The following is a 17062-nucleotide window of genomic DNA, read 5'->3' as shown; positions in this document are numbered from 1 at the left end:
GCGTACACATGACTAACATGTCAATGAAAAAAAGTGATATTGTGCCGATTTGTACTTTTGCTGCTTTTCTCAAATAACTCAAAAAGTAAGTATTTTATCGAGAAAAATTTTCTTAGTAGAAATATAGCTTATAAAATATAAAAAATGGTGTATATACGAAATCTGTAGACCCAGTAGGAGAAGAGTTGTAGAGATAATAAAAAGTAGGTTCTTATTCGTCAAATTTCAACTTGAAAAAACCAAAAAAGGAAGCGCTTTTAGGGAAAAACTCATCGCAACTTTTTGAAAGTGTTTAAAAAAGCTTTATTTTTGTTTTTTTATGAAAGTTTCTAGCATCAAAATTAAGTACATATGTAGCGCTCAAAATAAATTTGGTCCCTTGTAAGTTATTGGGGATACCAAAAATCTCAAGTATTAAAAAAATAATATTTGTTAAATAATTATATTATAGGTTTTGCTATTGTATTTTGGACTTTATTTGCCTGAACACAAAAATTGGTTAAGATATGGCTCTTCAAAATTTGCATACACTCGTGATTAGTGACTCGTTTAAGCCCATTTAACTGCAGCCTTTTCAAAAATAAGCACTTTAAACCAATGAATCGTACAGATGTTATAAACAATAAAAAGTAAAGTAATTTCTGAAGCGGTAACGATTAGTTTAATTTTGGATGCTAATTGAGAGTGATTTTCACGATTTTTTACCAACAAAAAAAAATGGACCAACATTCTTTTGATCGTAAGTTATTTACTTTTGATGTTAGAAACTTTTTTAAAAAAACAAAAATAAAGCATTTTTCAAATACTTTAAAAAATGGGAGTATTCCCCGAAAAGTGCTTGATTTTTTGGTTATTTCACGGTGAAATATTCGATTTGGAATTTGACTAGTAAGAACTCACTTGTCATTAGCTACAACTGTTCTTCTAATGGGTCTACAGACCTTATACATACACCATTTTTTTTTACTTTTTTATAAGCTATATTTTTTTGATAAAGTACTTACTTTTTGAGTTATTTGCGAAAAACCGCCTGCAACGTGCTTTTTTCTTGAAAAATAAATATTTTCACTCGCAAATAACTCGAAAAGTATTGACTTAGTGAAAAAACGGTATAGACAAATAGTTACTTAGGATTAGTTAGTTCATCCAATTCCGGACTTATCCAGTCCCTGTGTTTCTTAATATTGTTTTTAAATTTTTTGATTTTGATATTGGTATTCTTCGTTTTTATTTATTAAGTACCTACACAAAAATTAAAATTTATTAAGCAGTTAGATTTCCTAGTGTGTACTGTGAACTTGTGTGGTTCAAAATGTCCATATCAAGTTAGAAACAAAAGAAGCAAAAAGTGCACTAGAGCGGGCCCTTATGGGCCCGGGCCCTGGTTCCACGGAACCATGCTCAGTACGCCACTGAAACGATGGTCTTTTCATCTAGCAATGAAGCCTGCTCCATTTGAGAAGGTCGCAAGCCCGTTTTAAATGTACAAACTTGTGCAGGAGAGTACAGTAAACCCCCCTTTCTCATGACAGGCGCTTAACGCGCGGTTACAACTACAGTAGAGCGTCGATAATCCGAACTAATTGGTACAGGGGGTAGTTCGGATTATCAAATTGTTCGGATTATCGAACATATGTTCAAAATACATACAAAGCTCATAAACATAGTACATACATATCGTCGGCTTACTGCCAAAACCAACTAACTCCACTTTTTAAAGTTTTGAGGAATCAACGTTTTAAACTTTAATTTGAAATGAAAAATTGTTTGAATTTAAAAATGATTTAATGACTGAAACATATTAAAGTAAATAACATTATAAACGAAACATTTTGTTAAAAAATTATTAAAATGAAGTGAAAGTTATAAAAAAGTACAAAAAACATTTTTTTTCGGCACTTGTCGGGTTTTGGCTGTACAAAGTTAGTCAACTTCTAGGTAACTTTGAACATCACTGTCCTCCATATCAGGCACTTGTCTTGTTTTGGCAGAACTAGAACATTGTAAATGATAAAATACTATTTTATTTAAACAGAGATGTGCAGACAACTGCACATATCTGTTTTTGGCTGAATAAAAGTGTCATCATTGGAATTAGTTGTTTTGAGACCCTTCTGTTTTCCACATTTAAAATCTGCTTTGAAGTGTCTGGTTTCATCAGTACATTCTTTGATAATTATTAAGTACAAAGGTGTACTTAACTCAGAATCGACAAAAAGTGGAGTTAGTTGGTTTTGGCAGTAAGCCGACGATATGTATTACATACGTTTTAGTTACAAGGAATAAAACACCTCCATAATAAATTGTATATATATATTTCTGCATTAACAAAACAAAAATATTGTGCGGTCATATTTTGCCCATATTGTCATATTAAATCCAAAAGTTCAGTCCGTGATCATATGTATTTTTTAATTTTATAACTTTTTTGCGTTCGGATTAGCGATCGTTCGGATTACCAGGGTTCGGATTATCGACGCTCTACTGTATATACATTTTACTTGAGACCGTTCACATGCCAACGCGCGATTTAATGATCTAAAACGCACGTTAGCATGTGAACGGTGTCAAGTAAAATGTACGTAGTTGTAATTGAGCTTTATCAAAACCAAAAATCACCTCTATATAGTTAACTTATCATTATACGATCCTTAGGACATGTTTAATGAAGAGAACAAATTAAAAAAATACAAATTTATTCATACAAGTAGTTAAAGAATATAATATGTAATAAAAAAATATAATAATAATATTTAACGAAGAGAAGAAAAAAAAACACAAATTTATTCTTACATAAGAAATAATAAAAAATTATAATATTAATACACAGGGTCATTAAGAAATGTCCATATAGTAACTGGAGAAACCTTAGCACAAAATACGAAGATTTAACCTAAAACACTTTTTAACTAGTATTAAATGATAGTTTTCTGCTATTACCAGAGGCGTGCTGTAGGGGTATATACTTTATTCCCCCCTCACAATCTACGCCACTGTCGTAATAATCATTTCAACATGTTTTTGATTATTCGTTACTTTTTACGTAAATATCATCCTTTTGTCTCCATGCGATAGAGCAAGTACCTAGTTTTCAAATATTTGCGTTTAATGATAATGGATTCAATAAGATTATGTATTTTAAAAAACATTCAATAGATTATCGTGTTTAAAATACATAATCTTATTTAATTACATTACATTTAAATTCAAATAACTTAAAAACTACTTACTCTATAGCATTGAGACAAGAGATGATATTTACGTAAAAAGTAACGAAGAATCAGAAAATCATGCTGAAATGATTATTACGACAGTGGCGTAGATTGTGAGGGGGAAGAGCGGAAAAAATGAAGTGTATATTCCTACAGCACGCCTCTGGTAACAGCAGAAAACTATCTTAACTTGTGTAAACTGTTTGTCAAGTTTGAACAAAAAATATTGAAAGTTGTTAAAGCAATGGGCTAAAATCATTTTAAAATATTTGAAATAAAACACCCTGTATCTCGGTAAGGAGGAATATTTTATTTAAGTGTTTTAAGTTAAATCTTCGTATTTTGTGCTAAGGTTTCTTCAGTTACTATATGGACAATTCTTAGATAATGAAACACCCTGTATAATATTAATAATATAATATTACAAACTAATTTATACAACAATTATTTTTCTTTGTTATAATTATTGATCACAATATTCATTAGTCTGGTAGATGGCAACATTTTAAGATTATAGTAAAGATCGTCAATTTGACCGTAGATGGCTTTGACTGACTGTGCAACCTGTACAATCTGAGCAAATCTATCCAAACAGAGTTGTAGGGAGTCTTCATTTACGATTTGATCTAGTTCCAATTCTTTTTTGTGTTTTAACTCGTTGACATACGCTAAAATTGGGTTAATAGGTATGATCAAATCTTGAACATTTACTGCTTTTGGTGGAACTGATTTGGGTATTTCTATTATACTAGTTAGTAATGCTAAATGTAGTTTGTTATAATATTCATTGTCCTTTTTATAAATGGGCGCAAGGACACACCATCGTACAAGACCTGCTATGGGTGTTTGAGCCTCCATTGAAATAGCTCCTGCTGGAAGCAAAGCTTGTTTTTGCTGCGCTGCATTACACAGACTTGGATCTTCTGATAACTGAAACAAGAAAAAAACTATGATAATTGACGGATTCGACCGTTACTGGTAGTTCATTTTATCTAACAATAAAACAATGAAAACTTTTGTTTTCGTTACTTCCACAAAATTTATTTTTAAAACTATGTGACTACAGCTGTTTCGACAGAGTGCCTTTCTCAAGTGATTTAGATTACTATGGGTTTGGCTTTTTAAAGTCTTTAACTGAAGAGGTTGAGGAGTGGATAGCTATTTGTCACAAGTTGGTCATTCAGAATTATATCTGTATTTTTCATTTTATTAATTTCCATAGATTCTAATAAAGATAGCTTAAGGCCTTTATTTTGAATATGAAGAATTTGAAACTGTTCATTAAAAGAATGATTATGATCTAGAAGGTGAAGTGCGTATGTAGAAGTGTCTGTTTTCTTATTGTTGAAAGCCCCTTTGTGTTCTGCTATCCGTTTTTTATAGTTTTTATATTTTTGGGCCATTCTAAGTTTTTTCGTAGAATGCATAGTTTTCGAGATAAACGTGATTAAACTTGAAAAAAATCGAAAAATTGCAATTTCTGAACCCCAATAACTTTTGATTAAAAAATAAAATAGCAATTCTGCTTCCAGCATTTGAAAGTTCAAGTCAAATTATACCAGTTTTGATTATTTGCATTGCTAAAAATTAATTTTTTATTGTTAAACAAAGCTATAAACAAACAGTGTTTGAGCGTTTTGTCGCATGTCCGCACCGCGCCAACAATTAAAACCGAACGGAACCGACTAGGTAGGACTTATACTATTGTTTGTGTTTGTATTGAGAAAGATGCCAAATCAAAATGCTTATAGATTATTTTGAACAAGAACGAAATAATGGTATTTCCTTTTACCATTAACTGCAGAGAAGTAAGTTAAAGAATTTAGATTTCATAGATTAGGTTTATTAGAAATAAGATTATTATTAGATTTAAAGATCAGAAAATTTTATGAATTTTAGCGTCTGCAGTACTTAATTTTAAAAATATTAAATAATCTATTTTAATGATTATACCTACACTATTATAATATTGTTGTTAATTAATATATTTCGGCAAGTAATTAAAACCAATTGACATCTTTAATTAGAATAAATAATTAAAGATATTATTTTTATAGTAAACAAAAACAAAGAAAAATATCTGTAACAAGTAATGACATAAACGTGGCCATGATGAAGTCACATTCTAATGTTTTGACGTGCTTTTACGTCAGAAATTTTGACCTACGTAATCTTGCTTTTGTAGTAAAAAGACTATAATGAAGGTCTCAAATAATAATCTTCTTTCTCGTAATTCTTAGTGCCCTGCAGGGCGTCGGATACAAATAATAATCAAGTAGCAGAACCTGAAGATCTGTTGGTTGGAACATATACTTTCGAAGGAGTAAGAGAGTTTGTAACTGTAATACAACTGCAGAAATTAACAGATGTATATATCTAGCAAATACAGGGTGATTGGCTAGTAGGGTAAAGCTCAATAGCTCCGCTATAGTAATAGATAGCAATAAAAGTTAATAACAAAAATTTTAGCCACCTTTGAGCTTCACATTACAAAATTAGTTAGAATGTTACAGGGTGTTCGATAACACAGTGGCAGACCAAACTTATGTTTTTTTTTTAAATGGAACACCCTATATTTTATTTTAAATTCGAAATCCTGTTAACTTCTCCATTACAAAAATATAAAGGTTTTTTATGTTATACAGGGTATTTACAAAGTTATAACCAATTTTATATGAAAATTGTAACAAGTTCAACTCCCTGTATAAATAAAAATAAGCAAAACAACAATGGTTTATTAATGCCATATTTTTTAACGTATTGTCAAAATTTTCAAGAATGGTCGATATTGCTAATTTTCTTTATATCAAATACAGGGTAAGTCAAAACGCAAGTACATTATTTTCTCAGTAATTTTAAATGGAACACCCTGTATTTTATATCACTATTGAAAAGTACCATTACCGTACTTTAATTTTTAGATAACATTCCCTATGTCTAAATTTATTAGTTTTCGAGATATTTTCATTTTTCAATGGACCAGTAGCGTGGCCACCCAAATCACCAGAATTTAATAAACTGGACTGATTTTTTTGGGGTTACGTTAATAATGAAGTTTATAAAATACCTCCAACAACAAGGGATGAGATGAAAAATAGAATACAAAGTGTATTTCGATGTGTTAATTTACAAATGCTCCGTAGAGTAAGTAGCTCATTCAATGATCGTTTTTAGGCGTACATAAATGTGTTAGGAGATAATTTTGAACACCTTATATAATTAAATATTAAAAATATTTTATTAAAAGTAGCTTCTAATTTTTTCAAACATGTTTTTTTGCAAAATGTGTTACTGATAAATTATGTTTCGTTCTTTATTTGTTACATTGTTACATTTACATACAAAAGTAGTGTTTAATTGTCTTCACAAAATATTGTATTTTGTGTTTGTGTTTTTTTTGTAAAATTTATTACTAATTTTCTTTGTTTATTTGTTGCATTTACATAAAAAGATAGTTTTTAATTGTTTCAAAAATGTTGCATGTAGTGGTTGTGTTTTTGTTTGTAAAATGTATTACTAATAAATTATTTTTATTTCTTTATTTGCCACAATGTTACATTGATTACCGGATTGATAATCGGTAATCTTTAATTGTCAATTCAGTCATAGCTTACTTAAAATTTAGATAAATTTAAACACCTAAAATAATTTGCTCTGAAAAATGAAAATATCTCGAAAACTAATAAATTTGGGCATAGGGAATGTATTAAAGTACGTTAATGTTACTTTTCAATAATGATATAAAATACAGGGTGTTCCATTTAACATTACTGAGAAAATAATGTACTTGCGTTTTGACTCGCCCTGTATTTGATATAAAGAAAATTAGCAATATCAATAATTCTTAAAAATTTTGAAAATAAATAAAAAAATATGGCATTAATAAACCATTGCTGTTGTGCTTATTTTTATTTATACGGGGAGTTGAACTTGTTACGATTTTCATACAAAATTGGTTATAACTTTGTAAATACCCTGTATAACATCACAAACCTTTATATTTTTGTGATGGAGAAGTTAACAGGATTTCGAATATAAAATAAAATATAGGGTGTTCCATTTAAAAAAACATAAGTTAGGTCTGCCACTGTGTTATCGAACACCCTGTAACATTCTAAGTAATTTTGTAATGTGAAGCTCAAATGTGGCTAAAATTTTTGTTATTAACTTTTATTGCTATCTATTACTATAGCGGAGCTATTGAGTTTTCTTTTCTTGAGCCCTACTAATCAATCGCCCTGTAGAGTGTACTATGGATTAAAGAAACTTTTAAGATCAAACAGTCATAAAAATATTGATGTACAGAACTCTAATCAAGCCTGTACTCACTTACGGGTCAGAAACTTTGACCATAACAAAAAGTGATGAAGCAAGGTTAGGCTGTTTTGAACGTAAAATCCTCAGGCATATCTACAGGGTGTTTCATTAATAATTGTCCATATAGCAACTGGAGAATCCTTAGCACAAAATACGAAGATTGAACCTAAAACACTTAAATAAAATGTGGTTCCTTACTGAGTTACAGGGTGTTTTATCTAAAAATTTAAAAACTATTTTTGCTCAGCACTTTAAAACTATCCGACGTATCCTTTTCATACTTGGCAGGAAGTATAGGTACTGTACAATCTACTAAATTATGTTAAACAAACGTTTCTGTCTATTACCAGAGGCGTACGACGGGGGAAAGTGAATGGTTGACCCTTTCCAAATTCTACGCCACTGGCGCAATTGCTATTTTAGTTCAATTTTTGGATTCTCCAATACTTTCCATGAAAATAATATACTCTTCATTCGTAACGATAAAGTCATTAGTTTTCGAGATCTTTGAAGTTAAAAATGAAAAGACACGGTAATTTTGATTAATGTATTGTGTCCCTTCATTTTTAATTTCAAATATCTCGAAAACTAATCATTTTATCGTTACGAATGAGAAGTACATTATTTACATAAAAAGTATTGAAAAATCCAAAAATAACACTAAAGTAGCAATTTCGTCAGCGGCGTAGAGTTTGGGAAGTGTCAACCAGCCACTATCCCCTGTCGTACGCCTCTGGTAGTAGCTAGAAACATATATTTATCTTAATTTAGTAGGGTGTACAGTACCTACACTTTCTGGAAAGTATTATAAGGATACGCCAAATAGTTTTAGAGTGCTGGGTACAAATAATTTTTAAATTTTAAGCGTATCAATCATATAAAATTAATCAAAATAACTGTGCCGTTTCATATTTAACTTCAAATATCTAGAAAACTAATGACTTTATCGTTACCAATGTGGAGTATATTATTTACGTAGAAAGTATTGGAGAATCTAAAAATGGCACTAAAATAGTAATTATACCAGTGGCGTAGAATTTGAGAAAGGTCAACCATTTACTATCCCCTGTCGTACGCCTCTGGTAGTAGCTAGAAACGTTTGTTTATCATAATTTAGTAGGGTGTATAGTAGTCACACTTTCTGCCAAGTATGAAAAGGATAAGTCGAATAGTTTTAAAATGCTGAGCAAAAATAGTTTTTAAATTTTTAGATAAAACACCCTGTAACTCAGTAAGGAACCACATTTTATTTAAGTGTTTTGGGTTCAATCTTCGTATTTTGTGCTAAGGTTTCTCCAGTTACTATATGGACAATTATTAATGAAACACCCTGTATAAAGGCGTGGACGCTATAATTTTGAACTTTACCACCTTTATAGTGAGCCTAGTATTGGTAGAGCTATCAAAATAGACAAATTGCGGTGGCTAGGCCACTTAGAGAGAATGAATTAGGTAGAGCCGTTGAAACACATTTATGGTCAGAGACCAGATGGAGTGAGGAGAAGAGGCAGGTGTAGAGCACGATTTAAGGACCAGCTGGAAGACGATTTGTGAGTATTGGGAATGTGAAATTGGAAAACCAAGGCGAAGAATAAGAAGGAATGGAAACTGATTCTGGAACAGGCTAAGACCCACCATGGGTTGTAGAGCCAATGATGATGACCTAGAACAGCCTTACCACAACACTTACATAACTTAGCATGTATTTTCTGATATACTTGACTATAACTATTTGAATCATATATGTACAAAATTTATTTCAGCGAAGTGATGACGGTCGCAAATTCAATACTTTTTCCCCAACCTAAAAGTGCACAACGTCCCTCAAGAAGTTTTCACTTCAAATATTTATTTCGTCGAAGGGATGATGGTCGCTAATTTAATACTTTTTTACATCGAAAAAGTGCACAACGTCCCTAAATAAGTTTCACTTCAAATATTTATTTCGTCGAAGCGATTACGGCCCTTATTCAATACTTTTCCTCCATACAAAAAGTGCACAACGACCCTATAAAAGTTTTCACTTAAAAAATTTATTTCGTCGAAGCGATGACGGTCGCTAATTTAATAATTTTTCTTTATCCAAAAAGTGCACAACGTTCCTCGAGAAGTTTTTACTTCAAAAATTTATTTCGTCGAAGCGATGAAGGTTCGCTAATATATTATTTTCCCAATCCAAAAAGAGCACAACGTCCCTCAAGAAGTTTCCACTTCAAAAATTGATTTCATAGAAGCGATGACGGTCGCTAATTTAATACTTTTTTACACCGAAAAAGTGCACAACGTCCATAAATAAGTTTCACTTCAAATATTTATTTCGTCGAAGCGATGACGGTCCCTAATTCAATACTTTTCCCCCATCCAAAAAGTGCACAACGTTCCTAAAGAAGTTTTCACTTCAAAAATGTATTTCGTCGACGCCATGACGGTCGCTAATTTAATAATTTTTCCCCATCCAAAAAGTGCAAAAAATTTATTTCGTCGAAGCGATAAAGGTTGCTAATTTATATTTTTCCCCATCCAAAAAGTGCACAACGTCCCTCAAGAAGTTTCCACTTCAAAAATTGATTTCATCGAAGCGATGACGGTCGCTAATTTAATGCTTTTTTCCATCGAAAAAGTGCACAACGTCCCTAAAGAAGTTTCACTTCAAATATTTATTTCGTCGAAGCGATGACGGTCCATAATTCAATACTTTTCCCCCATCCAAAAAGTGCACAACGTCCCTCAAGAAGTTTTCACTTCACGAATTTATTTCATCGAAACGATGACGGTCGCGATAACGGTCGATATTTTTAATACTTTTTTCCATCTAAAAAGAGCACAACGTCCCTAAAGAAGTTTTTACTTCAAATGTTTATTTCGTACAAGCGATGACGGTCGTTATTTATTACTTTCTCCCCATCCAAATTTAATAATTTTTCCCCATCCAAAAAGTGCACAACGTCCCAAAAGAAGTTTTCACTTTAAAAATTTATTTTGCCGAAGCGATGACGGTCGCGATGACGTTCGCTAATTCAATACTTTTTCCCTATCTAAAAAGTGCACAACGTCCCTAAAGAAATTTTCACTTCAAAAATGTATTTCGTCAAAACGATGACGGTCGCTAATTTAATACTTTTTTCCCCATCCAAAAAGTGCACAACGACCCTCAAGAAGTTTTCACTTCAAAAATGTATTTCTTCGAAGCGATGACGGTCGCAATGACGGTCGCCAATTTAATACTTTTTCCCATCCAAAAAGTGCACAACGTCCCTAAACAAGTTTTCACTTCAATACATATACGTACAAAATTTATTTCGCCGAAGAGATGACGGTCGCGAAATAAATCCTATTTCCCTATCGAAAAATAGGTTTTACATTTTTTTTAAATTTCAATACTTCTATACAATTTATGTATAGATACACATAATATAGATGCGTACAAAATTTATTTCGTCGAAGAGATGACGGTCGCTATGACGGTCGCGAAATAAATCTTTTTTTCCCCATCCTAAAATAGGTTTTACATTTATTTTAAATTTAAATACTTCTATACAATTAATATATACATACAAATAATTAACATAAGCGATGACGGTCGCGAATTCAATGCCTTTTCCCCTATCCAAAAATCGCACAACGTCCCTAAAGAAGTTTTCACTTCAAAAATAAAAACATAAAAACCCTAATTAGGCTCTAGGTGGGTCACATGACCACCTAGGGGGCTAAAAATTTCAGAAAGTTAGTTTCACTATATATGCTAAACGGTGACCTATATGGAATTCGAATCGAGTTGGGGGCACTTTTCATCATCTTACCCGGCTAGGCCCTTTACCTAATTAAAGGGCACCGGAAATCCAACCATTGTACTCTTTATAAAATGCTGCGCATATTTGATTTCACAAGTTTAACTCTACCTTTGCAGATAAGAGGTGGGGGTGAGTGGGAACCTTCTTATGAAAAAATGGCTGTAAGTCCGGTTCTGCTAAATCGAATTTTGCATACTTGGTCTTGTTGAAAACAGCTCTTTTTCGTCAATGTAAGAGTCTTATTTTCGAAATAGCCTAATAAGTAATGTGCCAGCTAGTAGACGTCATTTAATTATTTTCGCAAATCTAGTTTTCTTTGGAGAATATTAAATACAAGTATGCATTTTTAATCCTGTATTACAAAATTAGACCAAATTAGCAACATAATACCGAAAACAGCATGTCGACACCTTTTTTCTATCTCGAGATATCTTAAGAAACGTAAATTTTAAACAACTGTTAATGTCTCCAGTAAACGAAGTTAAGGAAAAGTAGTGTGCTATGGAAAGAACAAAGAAACATTTTCCATATGTAAACGTATATAATTAATTAAAACAACAATAAAACAAACAATACTATAAAATATAACAAAGAAATAAAAGCAATTACTTACTTAGTGACGACCTAAATGTTTCGATGCAAACATTTAAGGCGGCTGCACAATTGACCGGGAACGGGAACGAGAACGGAAATTGAAAGCATCAGCAGATTCACAATTAAATGGTAAACAGCTGTTTTGTGTCACTGTCACTTGTGCTATTACCTACGTGTACTATGCTCTACATCAATCATACGGATGAGGACATTTTTCCAATAAAGAAATCAATCGTTCGTCATTTATTTTAATGCAAAATGTATAAAAATTGTCACTAAAACTTGGTCACACACTTCTAATAACAAATTTTTATTGGGCATTTGACAGTATTTTTAATATTGCCTTCTGATTGGTTCCGGGAATACAACGGGAACGAGAAAGTTAAAATATGGTCAACTTTCCCGTTCCCGTTACCGGACAGCTTCTCGTTCTCGGTTATTGTGCATCTACAACATTAATTTACGTACAGGTTAACTTTTTCCCGTTCCCGTTTCCGTTCCCGTTCCCGGGCAATTGTGCAGCCGCCTTTACTCTTTCAAGAGTAGATTGAACAGAAATCTCAATTTCTGCTTTCGCAATGCTTTGAATGGCGTTTCGTATTCTCTAGATTCTAGATCATGTTTTATCGCGTAGTGGGCCTAGTGGCAAAAACAAGGTCTTTAATCCGTCCTCATAAATAAAAGTCTAAAACAGTTAAATCTGTTGCTATTCAATCTACTCTTGAAAGAGTAGGCAGTCACTAAGACTAAGTAAGTAGTTGCTTTTATTTCTTTGATATATTTTATAGTGTTGTTTGTCTTATTGTTGTTTTAATTAATTATATACCTTCGTTTACATCTGAAAAATGTTTATTTGTTTTTTCCATAGCACACTACTTTTACTTAACCAACCGTTACCGGTGACAATGGGTCTATTGAATAAAAAGAAGTATTTGCTTTTACTTCCTCGTATTTAAGTATTTACTTAATAGTAATTAAATCAAGCATTAAAGAAATGACTTTATTCAATTACTATTAAGTAAATACTTAAATATTTGTAAGTAAAAGCAAATACTTCTTTTTATTCAATAGACCCAGTAACAGTTATGTTTAAAATTTACACATTTCTTAAGATATCTCGAGATAGAAAACAGGTATCGACATGCGGTTTTCAGTATTATGTTGCTAATTTGGTCTAATTTTGTAATACAGGATTAAAAATGCATACTTGTATTTAATATTTTCCAAAGAAAACTAGATTTCTGAAAATAAATAAATACCGCCTCCTAACTTGCACATTACTTATTAGGCTATTTCGAAAATAAGACATTTACATTGACGAAAAAGACCTGTTTTCAACAAGACCAAGTATGCAAAATTCGATTTAGCAGAACCGGACTTCCAGTCATTTTTTCAGAACAAGGTTCCCACTCACTCCCACCTCTTATTGGCAAAGGTAGATTTAAACTTGTGAAATCAAATATGCGCAGAATTTTATGAAGAATACGATGATTGGATTTCCAGTGCCCTTTGATTAGGTGAATTTTGTAAAATTTTGATTTTTTAATTTTTGATATTCAATTACGCCCTCTAGAGGTGGACCTACAATTATGAAAATAATTTCCAGGCTTTTCCCAAGGAAACTTTTGTTATAAATATTTTTTTCTCAAAGCTGTACTATAAACGGTTCCTGAGATATGACCAAGAGTCATTCTTATTGGGACACCCGGTAACTTGAAAAAACAAAAACTCCAATACTTCTTAAAGAATTCCAACATTACTTGGCATGTATTTTTCACTTTTAATTCACATAATATAAAAAGAAAGAATTTAAGGTTAATCTAGTAATTCTTTAGAATTACCAAATACACTCAGGTGCAAAAAAATCGATCCATGGGTATTATTTGATGAAGAATGAAAATGTTTGAAGATTTAACTTTTAAATCAGTTATAGATGTAAAAGTATATGTTAAAATACTTTTTACAGATTATCCAAAAAAATCATTTATTTATAGACATACGCCAAAACTCTAAAATAAAAAAATATTTAAAACTTTCTGCAATTAAAAAAAACATTGATAATAAATTAATACGTAGTGTTTCCCTCTCGAAAAGGCTGTAGACGTGTCGGCATTGAGGTAATTAACCTCTGGATATCAGACTGATCCAGTTAGTCCCATATTTCCTGAATAGCCGCTCCAACTCCAGCCAAGTTGTTTGGACAAGGCACTCGTTCTCGAAGATGTCTTCCCATCATATCCCATTGATGTTCAATGGGATTGAGATCGGGACTGCCAGCTGGCCAGTTCATACGGCCAATTTCCACCTCTTCTAAATATTGATTGATGATTCCTGCACGGTGAGGACACGTGTTGTCGTCCACAAAAATAAAATTAGGTCCAACGAAAGGAGCAAACGGTACCACATGCTGATCTAAAATACTTGTTATGTATCTTGCAGCCGTCATAGAACCTCTATCCACAACAACTAAATTAGTATGGGCTTCTGAACTTATACCAGCCCAAACCATAACAGAGCCCCCCGATAACTTATTCTGTCCGCCATATTGCATTGAAAATATCGCTTTCCTTGTCCTCTCGAAATCTTTTCTCGGCCGTCTGGCGATCTTAGACAAAATCTGGACTCATCTGAGAAAAATACATTGCTCCAATCTGCATGACTCCAATTTTCATGTTCTCTTGCAAAGGCAATGCGATGTTCTGTGGATAGTAGTGGAGATAGGGCTGGCCTTCTGGTAATAAATTATCCTCTACAAGTCACGAACTGTTCATCTGCTTGCATCCACATTTATTATTTCGCTTAGACGATTTGCCAGTTCAACTGAAGTTAGATGCCTATTTCTCAAACATGATGAGACCAGAAAGGGGTTTAAATGGGGTAGTGATGCGCATCATAAGGTGTTGCTTCCAGATAACACCTCTACCTCTCCTACTCAATTCCTATCCTCACCTCCGAGAAGTGTGATCCGGATCACACGGGTGAACCCCGGTAAACCTGAGCAACCCTACTGGAGACTGGGTAACTAACCCCAGTGGAAGGTGGGGTCAGGGCTGACGAGGAAGGGAGAAATGGTCCTCCGGAAAGAGGGTTGGGCATGAGGCTAACTCCCTCATCCCGTAAAAACCGATTGTTACGAAATCTCGAGATAGAAAAGACTTACTGAATTCAAGACGATGACCCAGGCACCGAACTAAGGACAATGATTTAAAGATCAGTACTTGGAACGTAAGACCGCTGTATAGGACAGCGGGACTGAAGCTGCTCCAAGATCAACTCCTAAAATATAGAATAGACATTGCAACCATTCAAGAAATGATATGAACAGGAACCGAGATTGTGCAGAAAAAAGAACATGATATATATTACAGCTGCAACCCGAACCGACATGAGTTCGGAACTGCGTTCCTAGTGTCAAAGAAAATAAAAAATTGTATTATTGGTTTTAAAGCCATAAATGATCGGTTATGCATCCTTCGAATAAAAGGAAACTTTTTCAACATATGCCTGATCAACGTGCACGCGCCAACCGAGGAAAAAAACGAAGAAGATTTATTCTACGAAGACCTCGAAAGAGCATAATATGATAACTGTGCCAAAAACAATATTACAATAATCATTGGAGACATGAACGCCCAGATAGGAAAGGAGATAATATGCTACCAAGATTATATTGGTAAACACAGCCTTCATGACGTTACTAAATGATAATGAAATAAAAATGTATACCATTTTCATTCAGTTGCAATGCGAAGGCAAAACAATCTTACTTTTCAATTAGAATACGGAGTGCAATCCAGCTCTCTGAATCGCGATTTTCGATTCTTATTGGAATCTCATCGGAGAGAGCGCAGGCTTGTTCTCCATATCCTAACTGACCAGCACCGAGAGCTTTTCTCACACATTGCAACTGAAACAAATAGGGTAGGTGACTAGCGTCATCTGGCAATTGAAAGATGAAGTTTTTCAATCCTAATAGCAACATTAATAATATTGAAAATATTAAAAATATTACTAAAAGATTTTTAAATTGAAAAACTTATTGGTACATTTTCCTGGTGACACCTCCAAGGCTTCTACAATTTGCAAGCCAAGTTTTTATTTTATATTCGTATTACTCCGTAGAGTAACTAGGTGCATTTTCCGTTGGAACTTTACCAAGCTGCAGACGGGGATGTGAATTGCATAGTGTAGAATTCCTTCCCTTTGTCTTCACTGCAGCATCCATTTGGCTTGCAAATTGTAGAAGCCTTGGAGGTGTCACCAGGAAAATGTACCAATAAGTTTTTCAATTTAAAAATCTTTTAGTAATATTTTTAATATTTTCAATATTATTAATGTTGCTATTAGGATTGAAAAACTTCATCTTTTAAAATGGTTTAAGACTTATTAGTATGGCAGCTTCCAAAGATTTAATTGTGGGGATTTAATTGTGGGAAGTATATGTTTTAATCATAAGAATATCCACAAATCAACTTGGATATCACCAAATGGACACACCACAAATCAAATTGACCATGTTTTAATTGACAGAAGGCACTTTACAAACCTAATGGATGTCAGAAGTTACAGAGGCGCAAATATTGACTCAGACCATTTCATGGTAGGGGCCAAGTTACGACAAAGAATTTCCAATGCCAAGAAAGAAAGGGACACTAGACAAGTAAAATATAATTTACATAAATATGCTAAAAAATGAAAACATAGAGAAACAGTTACAGTCATACATAAAAGAAACCCTAGAACACACCTGGGCAGTCGACCAGTCAAGCACGGAATGTGGAACAACTGCAAGGAGGCTCTGAAATTAGCAGCCGAAAGCACATTGGGAATATCCCGAACCCAGGAAAGAAACGACTGGTTCGACCAAGACTGCAAAAAAAATAACAGATGAGAACCATGCAGGAACGGAAAACTAGGACAACAATAGATAGATACAAAAACTTAAGGAGAGAAGAAAAACGCATACACCGAAAAAAAAAAACGAGACTCGGAAGATGACATATTAGAATGGCTCGAAAGCCGTATGAGTCACGGAGAAACAAGAAAGTTCTATCATCAATATTAGAAAATAATTCAAACCGAGAATCAACTATTGCAATGATAACGAAGGTAACTTACTTACCAACAAAGAGGATATCCTGTTACGAT

General features: G+C 33.0%; 1 protein-coding gene across 1 annotated transcript in view; it reads right to left on the bottom strand.

The window, feature by feature from the left end:
• Positions 1-2679: 2679 nt before the first annotated feature.
• LOC126893203 (integrator complex subunit 15-like) overlaps positions 2680-17062 on the bottom strand; it is a 31714-nt gene continuing 17331 nt past the window's right edge. The window contains exon 3 of the mRNA XM_050663169.1: positions 2680-4142. Coding sequence (XP_050519126.1) covers positions 3657-4142 — 486 coding nt within the window. The 3' untranslated portion in view covers positions 2680-3656. The remainder of the gene's footprint in view (positions 4143-17062) is intronic.

This window comes from Diabrotica virgifera, chromosome 10, assembly GCF_917563875.1.
Source record: "Diabrotica virgifera virgifera chromosome 10, PGI_DIABVI_V3a".
In the NCBI taxonomy this organism is placed as follows: Eukaryota; Metazoa; Arthropoda; class Insecta; order Coleoptera; family Chrysomelidae; genus Diabrotica; species Diabrotica virgifera.
Note: the sequence above shows the minus strand (reverse complement) of the source record. Positions and strands in the feature narration are given on the sequence as shown.